General features: G+C 39.3%; 4 protein-coding genes across 4 annotated transcripts in view; 2 read left to right on the top strand and 2 right to left on the bottom strand.

Annotated features, from left to right (window-relative positions):
• Nucleotides 1-6848, top strand: part of eml5 (EMAP like 5) — a 54600-nt gene extending 47752 nt beyond the window's left edge. Inside the window, 11 exon segments of the mRNA XM_042500575.1 lie at nucleotides 718-891; nucleotides 1000-1208; nucleotides 1404-1561; nucleotides 2452-2566; nucleotides 2666-2854; nucleotides 3567-3739; nucleotides 4890-5052; nucleotides 5132-5235; nucleotides 5319-5472; nucleotides 6555-6655; nucleotides 6739-6848. Of these exon segments, the coding sequence (XP_042356509.1) occupies nucleotides 718-891; nucleotides 1000-1208; nucleotides 1404-1561; nucleotides 2452-2566; nucleotides 2666-2854; nucleotides 3567-3739; nucleotides 4890-5052; nucleotides 5132-5235; nucleotides 5319-5472; nucleotides 6555-6655; nucleotides 6739-6775 (1577 nt within the window). The 3' untranslated portion in view covers nucleotides 6776-6848.
• A 1620-nt stretch (nucleotides 6849-8468) lies between these two features.
• On the bottom strand, nucleotides 8469-10184 carry isca2 (iron-sulfur cluster assembly 2). Its single transcript, XM_042501132.1, has 4 exons — nucleotides 10094-10184; nucleotides 9703-9883; nucleotides 9145-9260; nucleotides 8469-9045 (listed from the first exon to the last, which is right to left on the bottom strand). The coding sequence occupies exons 1-4, from the start codon at nucleotides 10153-10155 to the stop codon at nucleotides 8871-8873; spliced, it is 534 nt and encodes a 177-aa protein (XP_042357066.1). The 5' UTR covers nucleotides 10156-10184; the 3' UTR covers nucleotides 8469-8870.
• Nucleotides 10185-10532: 348 nt separating this feature from the next.
• Nucleotides 10533-14162, top strand: LOC121953542 (NPC intracellular cholesterol transporter 2-like). The gene is made up of 5 exons (XM_042500709.1): nucleotides 10533-10629; nucleotides 10902-11005; nucleotides 13089-13196; nucleotides 13292-13464; nucleotides 13628-14162. The coding sequence occupies exons 2-5, from the start codon at nucleotides 10924-10926 to the stop codon at nucleotides 13712-13714; spliced, it is 450 nt and encodes a 149-aa protein (XP_042356643.1). The 5' UTR covers nucleotides 10533-10629; nucleotides 10902-10923; the 3' UTR covers nucleotides 13715-14162.
• A 1366-nt stretch (nucleotides 14163-15528) lies between these two features.
• LOC121953265 (gsk3b interacting protein) lies at nucleotides 15529-20122 on the bottom strand. The gene is made up of 3 exons (XM_042500255.1): nucleotides 19871-20122; nucleotides 16816-17061; nucleotides 15529-16734 (listed from the first exon to the last, which is right to left on the bottom strand). The coding sequence occupies exons 2-3, from the start codon at nucleotides 17056-17058 to the stop codon at nucleotides 16576-16578; spliced, it is 402 nt and encodes a 133-aa protein (XP_042356189.1). The 5' UTR covers nucleotides 17059-17061; nucleotides 19871-20122; the 3' UTR covers nucleotides 15529-16575.
• Nucleotides 20123-20127: the final 5 nt, after the last annotated feature.

Here is a 20127-nt window from a genome sequence, read left to right as displayed (position 1 = left end):
GTCGACAATTTTTGTAACTTCCTCTTGGATGTGTACCTCTGGCAGCTGATCATTACCTGATTATAAAGTCCCAACTTCACCTGCATGCAGCAAATAAGAAGAAAATAAGAAAATAATGCGGATAAATACACCACTACATAGTTCTAGTGTTTTTACAGGGCTCGGGTGGTATCTATTTTTTCATGCCTTCGTACCTTTCTGAGATTAAACCTTGGTATGTGGTATATGATGGTTTTGGTGTGCAGTGCTACTGTGTGTGACACTGCCCTAATCCTACCACAAGTGTTTTCAACAGCTCAAAAAATGACAAAATCAGTTTATGCTTCATAATATAAAACATTTATTTCCAACATCTGATTGTCCAGAACATTTGAACAAAACATAAGCTTTGCAATGCCGACAACTGATGTGACATCACTGGTTTAAAGCAATTTTCAAACAGACTGATCAGTAAAAGCTCGGGCTCCTGTCATGCTTTTTGCAATTAGTAGGGGGAAAAAATAGTGGAAAACAGTGTCCCTAAAGAAAATCTCTGGTCAGGGCCACAGGACAAACGAAGGGCAGATGCTTAAAAGACTGAGTATCAACACACCTCAAGTTGTAGGGTTTGTTAAAAATAAGTAAATCAGGTTTACACGTGAAACGAGCTGGACACAAAGAGGAAAGAAGTGCAATAATATTACTTCGGGGAATAATTGTCTTGTCCTTCTGCCTCAGCCACGTCTCCATCCATCCATGTGTGGGACGCCATGACCAAGCAGACGCTGTCGGTGCTACGTTGTTTCCACTCCGGTGGGGTTTGCTCCGTCAGCTTTAGTGCCACAGGAAAACTCCTGCTGTCTGTGGGCCTGGACCCTGAACACACCGTGACCATCTGGAAGTGGCAGGAAGGTAAAACAAAAGTAATCTTCCCTAAAAGTTTGACCTCATTCTGCAGATTAGAAATTCCCACCACAGCTGAGCGATCACGCTTTCTTTGCACTCCACTTTGTTTTTCAGGTGCCAAAGTGGCCAGCCGGGTGGGTCACACCCAGAGGATCTTTGTGGCTGAATTTCGGCCGGACTCTGACACACACTTTGTGTCCGTGGGAATCAAACATGTGCGTTTCTGGACGTTAGCTGGTCGAGCTTTGCTCAGCAAAAAAGGTGTGCTGAGCTCCATCGAGGATGCCCGCATGCAGACCATGCTGTCTGTAGCATTTGGAGCTGTAAGTTACTTCCAACCAATATACATATGATAATGTTTTTACCAAACATTACATTTGACCTCATAATTTTACTCTGCTAATATTCAAATGTATCTGATCTCAAACATTCTGCTTAAATGTGCTGTGAATTGTTTTTGCATTGCTGGCTGTGCAATTTTAGGCCACTAGATTAGTGCAGATTTGTTTTCTTTTCAGAATAACTTGACATTTACAGGTACCATAAGTGGGGATGTGTGTGTGTGGAAGGAACACATTCTAGTAAGAATTGTGGCCAAAGCTCATACGGGCCCCGTGTTCACCATGTACACCACACTGAGAGACGGCCTCATTGTCACCGGGGGCAAGGAAAGACCGTGAGTGCTGCTCTGTTACATTAATACACTGTTTAACATATCAGTGCGCTCACACTGTGTGGCAGGTTTCGATGGTCTTAATGTGGAAAACATCTCTTTGTTTTTATGATTTTTTTTTTTTTTGCATTAATCTTGTCAATATTTGTAATTATTTTGTACTTATCTTGGAGGTGTAGACTCTAGTCATGTGACTTGGACTCAAGTCAGATCTAAGTCACAAATTTGATGACTTTTGACATGAGAAAATCAAAAGACTCGTAACTTCACTTGGACTTGAGCCTTTTCATTTGAAAATACTTGATACATTCTGCCAAGTCCAAAGATTTAGTTCCCGAACAAAAAAATGCGTGGTCAACAAAAAAACAAATCGCAATTTGCAAAATGAGTGGGTCGAAAATTTCAGTCGAGGCACGTACACCAACATCTGAAGTCACACAAAGAACAGTGAGTCAAAACTAATATCAAGATAGCTAGCATGGTGCTGCTTTGCTAACATTGGCTTAACACCTAAGTAACGTTTTAAAAACTTGTTTTAACAAATAAATGCACATTTTAAAAGGCATTTATGTTTTTTGTAAATTTAATATTGGTGTAACTTTTACTGAAGAACACATTATGAGATGTTTACTACTTGGAAGTTAAGGTTTAGGACTTGGGACTTGACTGAGGACTTCCCTGTCTTGACTCAGGACTTGTGTTGGGACTTGAGTGCAAAGACTTGAGACTCAATTTGGACTTTCAAAACAATGACTGGGTCCTACCTTTGACTTATCTAGATGAATGTAATATCAATAATCATAAATACATATGAGGAGGAAATGCAAACATGTCATTTAAACTTTGAATTTCATCAGCAGAGAGATGAAATACACGCATGTTTTCTTCCACAGGTCCAAGGAGGGAGGTGCTCTGAAGCTCTGGGACCAGGAGCTGAAACGCTGCAGAGCGTTCAGATTGGAAACTGGACAGATCATAGACTGTGTTCGCTCTGTGTGCAGAGGAAAGGTGCGATACAGATAAAAAATTTCACTCAGTAAAATGAGCTCAGTGTAAACTTCATTGTGAGCATTTTGACACATTTTGCTGTTTTTGTGTGTGTGTCAGGGGAAAATCCTTGTGGGGACCAGGAATGCAGAGATCATTGAAGTAGGAGAAAAAAACGCAGCGTGCAACATCTTGGTGAACGGACACATGGACGGACCTATCTGGGGTTTGGGCACCCATCCCTCCAGGGACGTGTTCCTGTCCGCGGCAGAGGATGGCACTGTCCGTCTGTGGGACATCCCAGAAAAGGTCAGCCATGTTACCTCCATCCCAGAACCATCTCAGCTCTTCTCGGTGCTTCTACCACTCTATCAAGATGTGGCTTTTATAAAGGGAATTTAACCCTTTGAAACCTGGATCGACATCAGTTTTATTGTGGTGAATTCAGACGCCCCTCACAAGCATTTAGACTTCTGAAATGTGAGCATTTTGGTTTGATTTCTTTCAAAAACACGTGGGAAAAGGCAAGAGAGATAATTTGTCAAGAAATGTTCTGCCAAACGCAAGAAATCTGTAAAAGGAAAAAAAAAAATTTAAAAAAAGAGTCAGAGAGATAAATAAATAGTTATCAGAAAAGTAGGGAAAATGTCTGAAAAACTATTGTACAAATTCTTATAAATATATTAAATATAAAATAATATATCTTTTATTTATTATTATTATTTACATTTTTGCACTTGTTTTCAGGTCGGTTTTTTTTTTGTTTTGTTTTGTTTTGTTTTTTAATTTTTTCTTTCTATTTTTCAGTTAATTTTCCAAGTAAATTTTCTTGTAACTTTGTAGTCATTTCATGCTAGTTTTTGGTTCATTTCATGTTAAATTATTCATTGCCTTTTTCTGTTTTTGAATGAAATCAAGCTAATTTGCTCAGGTTTCAAAGAATTAAGGTGGTTTTCGGGGTTCACAAAATTCTCTTAATAATGAGTATGTGCTGATCTTGCATGGCCTTGTGGGGAAACAGAAGATGCTGAATAAAGTGAACCTGGGCCACCCGGCACGCACCATCAGCTACAGTCCCGAAGGAGACATGGTGGCCATCGGCATGAAGAACGGAGAGTTCATCATCCTGCTGGTTGCCTCGCTCAAAATCTGGGGCAAGAAAAGAGACCGGCGCTCTCCTATCCAGGATATTAGGTAAAGATAGAAGAGCATCATACTTTAAACAAGGAACAGCGGTGTTCATCTGTACAGTATGGAGGAAAGTTGGTTTATTAAGCCAAAATTTGCCTTTTATGAAATATCTGACAGCCATGTCTACGTCTTTTCTCAACTATATGACAGATTTTCTGTAAGTATTTAGGAAAGTGGTTATTTTGTTTTACCTTCTAGACTTTTCTGTTAATATTTCTACTCTCTAGACTTTCAGGTTTAGTCTTTACTGTCAGGATCTGTTTGAAACTCAAGTTGGTCCTCCAGGGAAGCTGCAGACAAAGCATGTTTGGGCCCATAAATCAGCCCATAAATCAGCCCATTATCAGCCCATATTATGGTACAATATGTGGTTTTCCAAACAGGCTCGCAAGGGACCAGGAGCTGAAACACTGCAGAGCACAGAAACGAAGAAGAAATTAAATACAGTCAGAGGGCAGAGTACACCACCACACCACACACTTTTTTAAGGACAATCCTGCATATTTTACCTTTTAAGTTGTTTTACATGTTCATATTTAGATTGAATGATCAATATTTGTCGCTGGAGACTTATTGTTAATTATTTGAAGCTTCTAAGCTTCATTTATAACATTGACATTTAGATTATAAATCAACATCAACAACCCGTTCAGTTACTCCAGTGTTGTAAAGACAAAAATTCCAAATTTATTGAAAAAAAGATAAATGTGAAAATTTCCAAAATTCTTAAAATGTTTTTATCAAATGAAATATTCTGCTTCAATACATTTTTGTTGGCATTTAGCCTTTCAAAAACAACACGTTTGCTCTCCCATAGGCAGGCCTGTATTAAAAAGATGGTTTAGCAGCAATTTAACAGACAAAGCTCATGGGTTATTTCAAGAAATGTGATTTAATGAAAAATAAGACTAACTCGTTTGATCAGCTTATTCCCTTTAATTTAAATGAAGATGTTTAATGTATTTAAGGGTGATGACCTCATAAAATATGACAGAAATTCAAAGCTTCATTCAAAAATAACAGAAACAATGTAAGATTGAATGCAAAAAATGACATTCAGTACAGCCCCAGAAAAATGGTCAAAGCTCCTCTTTACACTACAGAGTAAATCTGACTGAGTACTTGTCTTTTGTACCACGCCATGTTCTTACAGGTTCAGTCCAAATTCTCGTTACCTGGCCGTAGGCTCTACTGAAAGTGCAGTCGACTTCTACGACCTGACACTCGGCCCGCAGTTGAACCGCATCAACTGCTGCAGGGACATCCCCAGCTTCGTGATGCAGATGGACTTCTCTGCTGACAGCGCTTATGTTCAGGTATGCGCTGTGCGAGGGCATGTTTGTCTCAGATGCCAGCTGGCTGTTGGATCCCTAACCTTCTAATGTCTTGAAACAGATATCCACGGGTGCTTATAAACGACTCGTGTACGAGGTGCCCTCTGGGAAACAGGTCACAGAGCAGTCCCATATTGACAGAATCACCTGGGCCACCTGGACAAGGTGAGAGTCACAGTATATGAAGACTGATGCGCGCTGGAAAGATAACGGCCACAAATTTAATTGCTCTCTGTCTCTGTGTGCAGTGTCCTTGGGGACGAGGTCATAGGGATCTGGTCCCGCAACACTGACAAAGCAGACGTCACCTGTGCCTGCGTGTCCCACTCAGGCCTTAACATTGTCACAGGCGATGACTTTGGAATGGTGAAGCTTTTTGACTTTCCATGTCCAGAGAAGTTTGTAAGTATGACTGCTAGGATTGGTTATTAGTACAGTTTGTATTTGGCCAGTGATGACAGTTATTTACTCTGTTGCCATTTGTCTGATGGTTATTGAAATATTTCTCTGCACTTTTGTGAGCTGAAATCATAAAGCCACTATGTGTTGACTTCAACACCCCCCAGTGGTGGTTTAATAATAGACAACAGCCTATGTTTAAAACAACAAATCTACTGCACTAATTTTCACTAGGATTGTCTAATATTTCTACCAAACACATGCCATCCCCGTAAATAAAAAGAATGTAAATTCGCTTTAACTTATTACTTTTAATGTACTCGGCACATTCTCCAACCTGTGGCCATTATTCAGTACTTCTCAATTACAATTCAGCTGGGAACTCTCTCCTCACATATTTAACCATTTATTATAACAAATGGAAATACTACAGTCATTCACAGGGAGCACAATACAAACGAGCCCCCCATGGGTGTACTAGAGTGGGCCCAAAGCAAGACATTGAATACCATTTGAGAAATTTCGGGACTCTGAGCCAGAAAGATGGAGAAAAAGCTTTGCCAGCAGCAGCAGTGAGTGTGGCAGTATTGATGTAGCAGGGATCAGTGAGGAGGGAGTCATATTTAAAGGGGTAGTTTGAGATGTTTAGAGGGGGTTGGGTTAAGGTCCTTACTCATAGTCAGTGTGTTCCAAACAGTACATGTTGGTGCGCACGTTCCCAGTTTGGAGAAGCAGGCTGGAGTCCGACACGGAAGTTAAGCAATGTACTGCTGTGGACAGGGTCAGCAACATTTTAGCCACATGACAGTTTACAGCTATGACCTCTGTGTCCTAAACTAACGTGGCGCTCGCTTCATTTGTGTGCTAAAAAATGAAATGATGGGCTTTCACACGTGATAACGACATGATGACTTATGTGGCTTTATATCATCTGCTAATGGAAACTGTCCCGTGCTGCAACTGTGATAAACTGTAAATGTGTTTGTGTTTCTCTGTGACATTACATAAACACCTAATAACAACTTGACGGATAAATCTGCCTGTGAAAATGCCACCTGGATGACGTGTATGTGATGTGTTTGCAGGCCAAACACAAACGCTTTCTGGGCCATTCTGCTCACTTGACTAATGTTCGCTTCACAAATGGAGATCGCTTTGTCGTTAGTGCTGGTGGAGATGACAGAAGGTACGATGAAGGCAAATTACACAGTTTAAAAACTATATGACAATGAAATACTAAGTGCATCCTCTCCTTTATGTCCTCTGTAGCCTGTTTGTGTGGAGGTGTGTCCATGCCCCTCACTGAGGATCACATCCTGCCTCAGAGAGTCTCCCAGCGTGGCTCTCCAGAGAAACGATTCTGCATTTAAAATGAAGAGGAGGAGCAGGAGGAGGAGGAGGAGGTGGTGGAGTAGCAGGTAGTGGTGGAAGTGGACAGACCTGGCAGCTTGTAAATGAGTCAAAGTGGTGAACTGACTTACTGCCTCAAAACTAGGTGCATGCATATGTGAACGGCGCATTTTCATCATCAGTCCTGATTGTGAACACAGGCGGAGGGCGTACAGCCCTGCTCTCAAAACACTGCATCATTCTTGAGAAAAAAAAGGTAAAAGAAAAAACATCTCTAAAACAGTATGTGCATATCATGTCGGTGATGGATTTTTTTTTTTTTTTTTTTTTTTAAGAACGAGCGTTATCTGTGTCCCAAATGGCAGTTTTGCCACTTGGTCGGCCTATGAAATTGTGTAACTGACAATGCCATTTTTTAAGAACATGTAGCAAACTGAATTAGCCTTAATCTCCGAGTGTTGAACTAATGAGGGTTTGGATTCTTTTTGTATTATGTTGGTTTTACTTTTTGGATCATGTAGTCATTTGTTCGATTTTTACTGGTGATTCCAAATCCTGTGGCCTTCCTCCTGAATGTAACATCCACTGTTATGTTCTGGATGTCAGCATGCCAAAGCATACTATGCACTGTACACCTGACCTGGTCACTGTGTTACCCCGACGGTTAATTTATGGTTTGTTTATGTGGTCGTGTCGTCGACTGGTTGACCTCAAACCTCCCTCGGCAGTGTTCCCCCTCATGACATGTTAAACGTGTGCATACTCGTTTGAGGACTTGTTTGTGGTTAGTGGGTGTGCATGGCTTACTGGAAGACAATCTGTCCGAACCAAATTCCTCAGAAAACAAAACGAAAAAAAAAAGATCAGCTGTAAATTGATGTTTCAATACACGGTTGCAATTCTCTCTCACTTTTCAGTGTGCTGCTATGACGTATTACTGTCGCATTTTCATGAATATGAAATGGTGTGACTTTTTCCAACAGTAAGTTCATGTTTTGTGTAATCAGATATATTGCTTAAATGGAATGTTTTATCAGAGAAAATATGAAAAGTGCAAAACATTTTGCTCCTTGTATTAAGACTAACTATACAAAAAAAGTTGTTGCTGCATATTTTGATTTTCATTATACCAGTGTAAATATCATTTGTACATATTCTTTTTGTATATTTTTTGTGAGATGTTTCTTAAATTCCACTTTAATAAAAAAAGGCAACCATGAACTTAAACTTTGAGTGGCAAGTGTTCACTGACAGCAATTACAACATAAATTTAGACCGGTGATCCTCAACCTTTTTTGTGTCAATATATGATCAGAATAGTCACTCTTACTCATACGGAGCTCACTTCTACAGTGAATTAAATTGTGAAAATAAACAATTCCCCATTCTTTTAGGGAAACCCTGGAGCTTCAAGGACCTCTGACTGAAAACTGCTGATCTCAACCAATGAATGATGTTTAAGTGATTGTTTCGACAAATCAAAGAGTGCCTGAACTAACTTTTTATCAATTATCAGTAAATAGAAACATTTCCTGGCTGCCCTTTCACCATACTAATTCAATAAGAAAGTACATCATGTGAGTGAAGTTAACTTTATAACACACACATCATATTGCATATTGTTAATTCAAAAAAACTGAAGATATAAATATTTGAAATTCATTTAATTTATTTTGGATGAAACAAATATATTTTAGCTCTCTGCAATCATAGATTTGGCCTATTTACATATTTTACACACAAAGGTAAATCTCAGCACTGCATACTCAAAACACCTCAAGTGAGCCTTTGTCTGGTTTGAATACATGCGAATTACAGGTCAATACTGTGAACTCAGCTGTCAACGAGCATTTACTGTCATTATATGCTGATAAAACAATGCTTAATCGATATCTCTGCCTTTCATTCAGTTCAAGTAGTCTCACATCTACAAAACCAGTAGTTAGAATGGAGTATATTGTGAAGTGTCTATAATGCTTTGTTGCATTTTGTAAAAGTGTATCTAACAAACTGATAAGGTTATTGAATAGTATTGATGAAGGGAAACAGGGTCATAACTTGACAGAAAAGGAGCTGCCGCAGGAGCAGCCATGATCGGCTTGAGGGTTCTTGAGCACGAGGAAGGTGGCGCGGATCAGCTCCTGGCTGAAGTCCACAGTGGCTCCTTTCACAAACTCCAAGCTGTCCTGATCCACAATAACGCCCACTCCTCCCTGCTCAAACACTCTGGAAGCAGAGCCGAGCGGATGCAGGAAGAACAGAGTTGACTGGATTAATAGACAATAAGGAAACAATAACTTGATCACTAGATGAGTGGCAGTTCACCTGTCATCCTCGTTCCTGTTGCTGTCAACAGAAAACTTGTACTGGAAGCCGGAGCAGCCTCCTCCCTCCACGTGTATCCTCAGATACTCGCCCTTCTCCATGATTTCCCCTAGTCTCTGGATTAAAGGGAGGGACATGAGCATGATGAATAAGGCGCACACTTCAGTGATTCAGAATCCAATGACAATGTTTGTGTCTCCAAAGTCAAATATCTCAGATGTAGGCCTTGAAGAACTCATTCCCCTATACCTACTACACCCCACACAATAACAACACTGATGTGATATAATGGAGTTACATTTCTCATGTAGCTCCTTCACTGTCAACACTGGCTAAGATGCGGTATTAATTTCATTTTTCAGATTTCACACAGATGGAAAACCATCCCCAAAATATTTTTGACAAACATCTCTGTTACTGACGCTACTCCATGTGTAGTTTTTGTCCACCCTCGCTTTCCGTACATGTCTCAAAACTGTAAATTATCTTTTAATTTGCATTTAAAAACTGCATTTGATGCAAAGTCATGTTAATCATGTTAATCGAGCGTCTGCTGACCTTGACACATGACTCAGTGAGTTGTACTTTATCTTCAGATGGCTCTGACACAGCTGGTTTCTCCTGGGACAAGCCGCTGCTAAAGCGCTGAGGCCCCGCTGTGTAAAGGGCTGGCTGGGGTTTTTGGAGAAGTCGATGTAGCTGTGGGCTCACGTTGATGTTGTTCAGAAGAGAAGATGCCCTGAAAAATATTGATGTTACCTTTAAGATCAGATCTCATGTCAACAAGAAGACATGCAACGTTGCGAGCCCTGGTGCTAGCTAACTGTGGCTTTAAAGGCTAGCTTGCTAACTACCTGGCAAATATTCAACAAACAGCTTTTTCTCCACCCACAAAAATGTTGTTTACAGGTTGCAATTCTCAACAATGTCTACGATTTCTACAAATTACCTAGCAAGGCTCAATACTTTAGACTTTGACGCAGATATCATTGCTGCTCTCACGAATGACATCTTCCATAACAAATGTTGTTAAATCCCACCTCCAACCGTTGACTACAGGCAGATCGTGCATTTATTGGCTAAAATGCTTGTCTATCAAATACATACGCCCATTTTTGTACAATGCGACCATTTGATTCGTCAATTTACCTGCCGATCGCAACGTATTCAGGTCTAGATTATGGAGTTCTTTAATGCATTAGTTTTGCCTTTCAGGCACAGCTCTTAAAATAAATGCCACAAATCTACAAGATAAAACGACTAAATGTTTATATTGCGATTTGAAAGACGGATTATTTGGGTCTTGGATCGGTTTTGGTTCTAATCTTCCAGTTATAGCGCACTTTACGTTGAGGGGATTTCCTGACAGTCCAAATTGTGGGCGACAATAACACCGTTTTCTAATAAATAGGCGTTGTTTGGATCGCGTGATACAGGGAAATAAAAGGTGCTAAGCGGCTGCTGCTTTCACTCTGTTAGCGCCTGGTAAGTACACTTTACTCAGTCTCGGTTTCGTACATTTTTTTCGTGTACTCTGTTAATAAGTAGACTCGGACTGTTTGCGTTTTTTAAACACATTTCCAGCTACTCAAAGAGTGTTTGTCTCTTTTTGTAAAACTTTAATCACTGCTCCTCTCGGACGTTTGAGGAAACGAGGAGTCATATGATTGAAGGCTTTCTGCTGACCGCTCGAAGTGGTCTGCTTATCGTCCAAGTTTCCTTTTTCTGTTGCGTAATGTCTCATTCCTTGTTTTTAGGGTCATAAAGAAGGGAAGAAAAATGGATGTCCACACTGGTTTCATTGTTTTGATCTGCTTGATGGGATTCACCTGTGCCGTCCCGGTGAAATTTCTTGACTGCGGTAAGTTTCACTCGACCGTATTCGTGAGAAGATTTAACTCTTTTATAAAATGTTAAAGTTTGACTCGTCGTTGACTTTGGGTAGGCCACTCCTTCAGCAACGGAATAATCTCATTGTTTAACGTACCCCGTTTACACTCACAATACATTCTCAATTATGTTGCGATACTAATATACAAATACAAAAAAGAAAACCAACAGCACTGTTTATATTGTAACGTGAATTTCTGAACGTCATTTGAAGTCCCCCATTTTGGGGCCCTCCTATCTCTACAACAGTGGTCTGGAAATGTCTTTTTTTCTGACATTTACCTTTTAACTAATGAGTGACGTTTATTTCAAATACGTTATTTGATTATTCAGTCAAATAAAATTGTTAAAAATTCAAGTGTTGCCTTGAGTTGAATTGAGTATTCAGATTTGTGTGCTGTTAAAATGCATAACAGTAATCATAATGTTCTTTTTATTTCTACAAATCAACCGAGATAAGTTTAATGATGGTGTCAACCAAGTTAAGGATATGAAACTGTATAGTCTACTGAACAGTGCACTTTGGTTCCTCTACAGTGCACAAGAAAGCATTTTGACTAGTCACAGTAGGAAAAGCACAGGTGCAAATAATAACATTAATGATGGCTGAATTCACTTAAGCTGCCTTAATTTCACGTTCCTGGTTTTGTGCATGCTGGCTCAGTGTCAGTCTGGAATATTTGAACAGAGCAGTTTTTCTGCTACGCCTGCTTTTAAGTTGGTACTTGAGTAGGGTTGCGCGATAAAACGATAACGATATTAATCGCAACATAACTTTGCCTCGATTGAAATATGAGACATAATCAATAGAATGTCGATATAATGCATTCCAGCCATGTTTTTACAGACAACACGAACAGCCAATGATAATAATAGCAGCGATGTGGGGAACCAAATATCTACAGACTACTTTTGTGTTCAGGTTCAATCAGACTTTAGAGGGAATTATCTAAGTAAAAAAAAAAGGGGGGGGCAACGCCCCGTGTTTCATCCAGCTGCAGCACTGAGCTGATGTACACTTTACTCAATCTCGGTTTCTTACATTACAAACATTACATCTGCCAGGGGCAGATGTAATGTTTTTGGGGCCAGGGGCCACAGGCACATTACCTTATTTCCACCCTTTGTCCAACTGGGAATGTCGGCAGGCTGTTGGCAGCTGCAGGAGAAGAAGGCCTTCTCAAAAGTTGTTTTTTTTTTTTTTTTCCTGAGTAAGATTATTAATAGCAGACTTTTCACAGAAGTTTAAGTCAGAGTCCTGCAGTCAGGAGAGGTATTATCAGCACAATGTGCTTAAATTTACCCAAAGTTTGTTTAAGATGAAGCTTTTAATTTCTATATAATGCTGGAAAGTTTAATAAATAATAATAAAATGTTTATTACACCCCAACACACCATGGTAAAATGAAACTGTCTGAACTATGAGGGCAAAAAATAAACCACGAAAAAGAAAAATAATTGTTCTTTAATCGTAGTCAAAGTAAATGTTCATTTAATCCTGATACTGATTTAGGTATGAGGTTTCAGACCTTTTGTTGTGAGGAAATTTTAGTAACTGGACCGCCAGTTGGTGATGCCTGTTCTGCAGTATATTTGTCATGTTCAGTGTTTGACAGAAAATAAATATTTAAACCTAAATTAACCTTATATCTTCATATCTCACTTAGGAGTAAAAGGGAACTTTTAAGCTTGAAAGAAACAGTGATTTGATGTATATCACAATATATATCGATATCGACTGATATGAAAAAAAATATCGTGATAAGACTTTTTTTTCCCATATCTCCCAGCCCTAGTCTTGAGACAGATTTGAAAGAGATCAAAATTAAAGCATTTTTTATTTATTAAGTGATTTAGTGAAGTAATCCACCTAGATCACGTGTTCTTCTAGCAATTTTATTTCCTTTTTCCACTGTATTAAGAGAAGTATCTGTCAATGTTTACCTATAATACTGGTTGTAAATGGTTGTAACTTGTAACAATAGCAGCCCTAAAGATCCCTCATTTAAATGTAACCAGGTCACATTTTTACATAACCTGCAATGATCTTCCAGGTTCCTCTTCTGGTAAAGTGGACATGGTGGACATCAACCCTTGTCCTAGTCAGCCATGCCAGCTACACAAAGGACAGTCCTACAGTGTCAATGTGACATTCAGCAGTGGTAAGGGGGCTTTATCTTTTAAGGAATACGAATCAGAACATAAACGCATCTGATATGTTTAAACTCTGATCTCACGGTCATGTTATGTGTTGCAGCTGTGGAGAGCCAGACGAGCACCGCAGTGGTTCATGGTGTTATCGCTGGAGTTCCCGTCCCCTTCCCCATTCCCATCGAAGATGGCTGCAAGTCTGGAATCAAATGTCCCATCCAGAAGCAGCAGAAGTATAACTATGTAACCGCACTTCCTGTGAAGACTCAGTATCCTGCAGTAAGTTGCATTTGCAAAACTCCTCTTTAAAGCTGATTTGTTTCATTGTAATCATTAAAAAAACTGACCTTTTGCCCTTTTTTGCATTTCACTTACTCATTTTTTTTTTGTGTAAGCAATGCAAAACACACTTTGCTGACTGACCGCTCTTCTGCATTTCTAGATAAAGTTGGTTGTGGAATGGGAACTGGAAGACGACCACAAAGAAGATCTGTTCTGCGTCAAGTTCCCAGTTCAGATTGTGAGTTAATCTCACAACAGTACTTCTCCACAAGTGTTTGTTTTTTAAAAGGGATTCAGCTTTGAGTAAAAACCTGAAGAATGTAAATGATTCTAGTTAAGATCTCATTTTATTCATTCATCAAATTGATTTTTAAGATGTATGTCTTCTCTAGTTTGCAAGACTTTGCTGCACTCACACATCTTAAATCCCGCTGATATAAATTACCCAAATGCTGTGACCTTCTAATAGTTAATTTTAAGTGATGCGGAAGTGAAATGATGTGTGTGATCCTGAATCACATTCCACTGCAGTGCAAATGTCTTGTCTTGCTGGCTGCTGTGTAGTCAGAGAAGGTACATACAGTACTACTTCCTCAATAAAACTGTTATATTTCTTACTGACCTTGTACTACTAGATGTATGGAATTAAAATTTTGTAAATTAATATGAAAATAAATTCTAATCAAGAAATCTAATTTGTATCAAAGTTGCATTATGTGAATCTGATAGGAACAAAACTGGTTCCAGACCCCCACTAGTAACCCTTTTCCACCAACATGAAACGGTTCCTGCTCCTAATTTTCAACAATTAAGATCATTTTCTCAAAACAAAGTGGGTTGAAACCCAAAAAGTTGCTTCCCTGCTGGAACCAAGAAATGGCAGGTTTTCCTTGACTTGAAGTGCGAACCGTGACGACATCAGTGGGCATGGCATATTGTACAGTTTGGAAAGAGGATGAAGAAGGCAATGTTAGAGAAGTTCAGAAATCAGTTGTTACATTAATAGGCGGTCCGTGCTTCTTGTTTTTGTTTGGATAAAAACACATTTTGAAAGATGGAGCAAAAGTTTGTGGGTCATCAACTCGATCTGCAATATTGCTACTTCTGTTAACTCCCATTGTCACTGTGCAATGCCCATTTGTGCAACCGTGATTACAATGGTTCTGATCAAAGGTGGAAACGGGCTGGTTCGCTAGAAAGCACCAAGAGTCCTGAGCTGAAACTGTTCAAGACCCAGAGCTAATTTTCTGAAAAAAAGTCTCAGGGGTCACAAGGCCCCACTTGATTTAAGATAAATAAATACAAACACACACACACACACCTCTAGGCATTATTTTCATTTGTGAAAATAAAAACTGAAAATTGTTAAAAGTTATTATTCAAACTATAAACTTAAATCTCACAAGATAAGGGCACAAAGAAAACCTGAACACAAGCTAAATTAAGAGCCTTCACTCTTCGCTAAACAACCTCATCCTGCATTATTTAAGACAGTAAATGAGCTAATAGAAGAGAAAACAGGTCTACTTGTATGATGTGATGTTAAAAAAAAAAAAAAAAAGGATCTGTTTAACACATCTTTGATGCAAAATTTTCAGGAAATCTAAATTCATCCAAATCACTCATTTTATGCAAAATGTCTGCAGTTATTGCTATAACTATTTGGGGTAATTGTACAGCTTATCAGTTGCTCTGTGCTCTTATTGTTATACATAAAATATAATATGAAATATCCATAAAATGTCATTTAGTCCGGGGCAATCAGTTTACTCAATGATATAAAAAGGGTTCCTGTAAGAAAAAGGTTGGACAATTATGTGCAAAATGGCCATCACGGCAGTTTTCAACTTCTCCATTACTTGTAGATACACTTATCGCCCGCAAACGTAAATCGATTTTCCCCGAATCAGCACTTGACACTTGAAGTGAGAAGCTGAACTGTGGTGAGGAAACCAACTTTTCTTGTTACAAAGCAAGTTTGCCTTCCTACTGCTCAGCCTGAGCTTGTGGACTGTCAGACATCTGTAGGTTGCTGTTTATAAGGTTAAAAATGAAGACGAATGCAATTCTGAGAATTTATTGGTCTGAGCAAAGGCCAGCAGCAAGGAATGACAATATGAATGCAAATGAAAACATTCTCTTAAAATAGATTTCATAACACTGAAGCTGGATCATAACCAGGTCACATGTACAATAAACCAAGCTTTTAAAGAAGCCCCAGAGGTCGTCGTTAAATCTAAACAAAAGCTATACATTCTAACAAAATAGACCTACAATATTGAATATCACAACAAAAAATATACATTATACCTCCACTGACAGCTTCTTTACCTTACAGCAAAAGCTCGAAATGCAAGCTTGAGTCGCAATATAGCATGGAGGAAAAAAAAGTAATATCCAAAAACACAGCTAACTTGACAGCTTTACAAATTTCAACAGCTTTTCAGTTGTTTCTGACCTCATTAACTACCTGAAATGTCTGCCCCACAAAATACCTTTTGTCTCTTGTAATACAAAATAAGTAAAACATAAGTCAATGAGTTATTTGTACTTTTTTAACCAAAAGTCAGTCATTAAGGCAGTATATATGAGTTGAAAGAATAAAACTTTGGCTCTTTCACTTAGACACCTGCTGAATAAGAGCTTGTTGGGTATATTTGAGCAGATATCAGGTCACAGCTTTAGTGCAAGCAGGGCAAAGAGGGCGAACTGGATCAATAATTCTATATCTCGCTGCCTCTTAGATCATTTTGATCGGTACAAAAAGGTGCAGAGGTCTCAAACGATGTGCACAGTCACAAATTTGTATCAAGTGGAAGCTGAGAGATCTTTCCACAGTAAAGTCAACAACGCAATGTTGCAACACGCCCCGTACAGCCAATCCCAAGCAGTCACTACAGTTATAACATGAAGTCATTCGATGATATGAGAGTCGGAACAAAGCAGAGTTGATAGGGCAGGGTGCCCCTTATTGTAGTGGAAGCTTGGCAGGTGGACATCACATAATAGGTTATAATATTTGACCAGACTTGGTTTTGTTGGCTCATATTCAAATACAGCCACATCATCGACCTCCATTCCACTTGTAATGCAGCATCTTGGTCCTTTTTACTGTCCGTTTTGCTTCAGCCTCTCCAGCCGCTGGAGCAAAGCATTCCCAAAGGCTTCTCTGTAACCTGGACTCAGCGTGTCCAGAAGCGAGTAAACAGTCTCGTGATACTGGGTGCTCAAATCCTCGTCCACTTGATCGAAGGCGTAGCCCACCACCTGTTTGGTAGAGCGATTAACTGTAAAATATTCAAACAACAAGAACAAGAAATGAACGTCTATATTTGGAGAGCATCTTACCCTCAGTCCGGCCTCTGTGAGCTCCAGACAATACCGGTTTCCCTCCCTTGTTTCCACGTTGATGTACGCCACATCTGAGGCGCTGCTGAGACTTGATGACACGTGCATTTCAGCGACGGCGAAGAGTACGTCATTGACCACTGCTTCTGCTTCTAACCTCATGTCCTTGACATCACCGAGCACAACACAGTCCTCATCAAATGAAGAGACGATGGATTCCTCGGGCTGGCAGTCTATCTCCATCCCCTGTAACAGAACAACAACGTTACTATGTGATTCGACCATCTAGAGCCAGTGTTTAGTTTGTCTGCTCTGGGCTACTGTAGAAACATGGTGCTGCAACATGGCTGACACCGTGCACAAGGACCCGCTCTCCATATAGATATAATCCGCTCATTCTAAGTTAACAAAAACACGACAATTCTTATTTTAAGGTGATTATACACTAAATAACACACACTGGACCTTTAAGCAGCATTACAGCATTAACAGGGTTGTGATTCAGCTCTCGTTCCCTAAAGGCCCATTCTCGAAATAAAAAAAAGATGCATCTGACTGTTCTGTGACCTTTTCTAAGTGCAAAGTGGACTATGTTTAAAATGAGCATCCTTTCTGAGTAGTTTGTTTGAGGAAAGTTTAAAATAATTTAGTTCTTTGGAGAACTGAAGTAGCATGTTGGATGCACGTTCATATTTAATTTAATTCTTGAACTAAAAATAGCTGAACCAGAACGATCACATTACACGAGTGTTTAACAGATAAGTGGGTACTTTAGGGAAATGAAAACTTTCAGACTCTTTCATCTTCCAAAATTGTTTTTGTTGGTCCCTTCTCAGTTTCCACGAAATACATCAGAGCACTGAATCAAAAAAACAGTCCAATGCGTTCTCAGAGACATCGACTGATGTTGTCTCCGGTGCTTTCCAATGCTGAGTTGGCTCATTTTGTTTTCGTTTCATCTTACAAATGTTTGAAGCAATGACGAACGTAAGGCCGCCCACACTGCTGTGGTAAGGTGAATGCAGTTGCCATTTATAACCCCAGTCATATGGTACAGTGCTGTGCACATGCTAGGTTTTGGTGTTAAAGGCTGCTAAATGGTGACTAATCAATGACGACCCATGTATTTAATAAAAATAAACTCAAAGTAACACCTGTTCCATTTCTACATGTCCACTATCTATCCTCCTTAGCACTGGTGCATTTTGGTTAAACAAGCTGAATCTTGTTTAGCCTCATGTCAAGGACCATCACGTTTTGCATTTCTGCATGAGTTTTTTGTCTGCATGACAGCTGTAATCTGTTGCTTTGCGTCTGGCGGCGTCATCATTCATTCAGTTGGCTGGATGCCTTTATGGGCAATGAGCCCGTGCTAATACCATTGATTGTGAAACACGCAGCAGTCTTTACTTAACCTGTTCCCTCTACCTTTTTAAAATCTATGACATGTTGATTTTAGAGGTAAAACACAGTGATCTGTCATTTTTGTGGAAGGAGAACATATTATTAGGGTTTGTTCCTTTGATATTCTATATTAAATGAACACAAAGTGCTAGTAAAGCAGATTTGTAGTGAAGGAAATGTTTTAGAACCTCCACTTAAGTACAAATAACAATACCACGATGAAAGAAATATTGACTACAAGCAAAAGCACTGCATTAAATTGTTACTTAAAGGTCCAGTGTATAGGATTGAGGGGGCTATATTGGTAGAAATGGAAAATAATATTCACAATTATGTTTTTTTAGAGTATAATCGTTGTTTTTACAGTAGACAAACTAAATGCTGGCTCTAGATGGGGCCACTTACGTTTTTGCGTCAGCCACTCTTGTCATCCTATATGCTTGGCTCTTGGGAAAAAATTTCATTTGGTTGCAGTCTCCAGTCTCACCACTATGTGCCATTTAATCCTACACACTGGACCTTTGAGTTACTCATGCTCAGCGATAAGCTTTTAATTACTTTGAGCATGAGCAAGATGAAAAAACTGAGCCTACTCAGCAATGGGAAGCAACAGAGACAATACTGGTCTTCATCTCTGGGAGCACATTTGACTATATGGTGATATGATGTTAAAGAAAACACACCAGTGCATTTAAAAGGCATCTTTTTTCTTTAAAAATCACCAAACTTGTGCCATTTATCGTAGCCAGAAACTGTAAAAACAAAGTATTGTTGAACTGAAAAAACATAATCAAATCTAAGCTTAAAATAGTGACGTTTCATCAAAAATTAGGGATGCGAGGTATTTGATTTTTTACCGATATCCAATATGCTTAAATATAACAACTGCTTTGGCCAATAACCTATACTGATATTGATATATCAATTTTTCCCCACATAAATTCAGTGATCATCAAGTCTCTTCTGAGTTAACATCATATTACGCATACTCTTATTGTGATAGTCCACCAGCAGATGGAGACATAAAATACAATGCTTTTCTGTGTATAATATTTATTTATTGTACAAAATAAGAAAAACAATCAACTGCGTTTTGTGATATTGCAGGAATCAGAAGACTGTCTGATTCTGACATTTGATTTTAAAGCCAATATCTGCCAATACCGATGACGTGCCAATATTATGGTGCGTCACTATATTCTATGTCTCATTCATAATTTGGTCAAAAATGAAGTTTGCACGTGTTGTTTTAAGAGGAACTTTAGTGATAGATAGATAGATAGATAGATAGATAGATAAATAAACATATTGTTCTTTTATGGTGGAGGGAGGCTCAGGAGCCACCCCTGCCACCCACGTCCTATCATAAATAAACAATCTCTTCCTGATACACACATCGCAGTTAATATTGACTCTGTGTGTTTTATTTCATGCAAATGCTAGAATACAGCTACTTCATATATTTAGCTAGACATATGTACTAAAGCTAGATGGCTAACATTCACTACACCTGTAGGGTAAACTCTGAGTAAAACTAAACCCCTGCATTTATGCTATTTTATACAGTCTATGACCTGCACTGGTAGACGGCAGAAAAACCACTGACCGCTCTATGGGCCACATTTAACCAAACTGCGTTTATTTTTCTCACCTCCTCGCGGGTTGTGTTCTTCCGGCTCGTGGAAGCTTCCAGCCCACTCGCGAGCTCTCCGTGGAGTCGGTTCAGTGAAATCACCTAACGTCAGATAGGAAACTGTTGAGCCTCAAATTAGAGGATGACCGGAGAGTTAAGTCACATCAACGCACGCCCTGTTTCCACTCTATCTGCTTAGTGTCTAAAATAACGACCTAAAAGAAATCTTGACCCAGTGAGCGTCCCGTGGTCCACACGGTTCCGCCATGTTATGA

The sequence above is a fragment of the Plectropomus leopardus genome, chromosome 14 (genome assembly GCF_008729295.1).
Source record: "Plectropomus leopardus isolate mb chromosome 14, YSFRI_Pleo_2.0, whole genome shotgun sequence".
Lineage (NCBI taxonomy): Eukaryota > Metazoa > Chordata > Actinopteri > Perciformes > Serranidae > Plectropomus > Plectropomus leopardus.
This window is presented reverse-complemented; position numbering and strand designations above follow the sequence as displayed.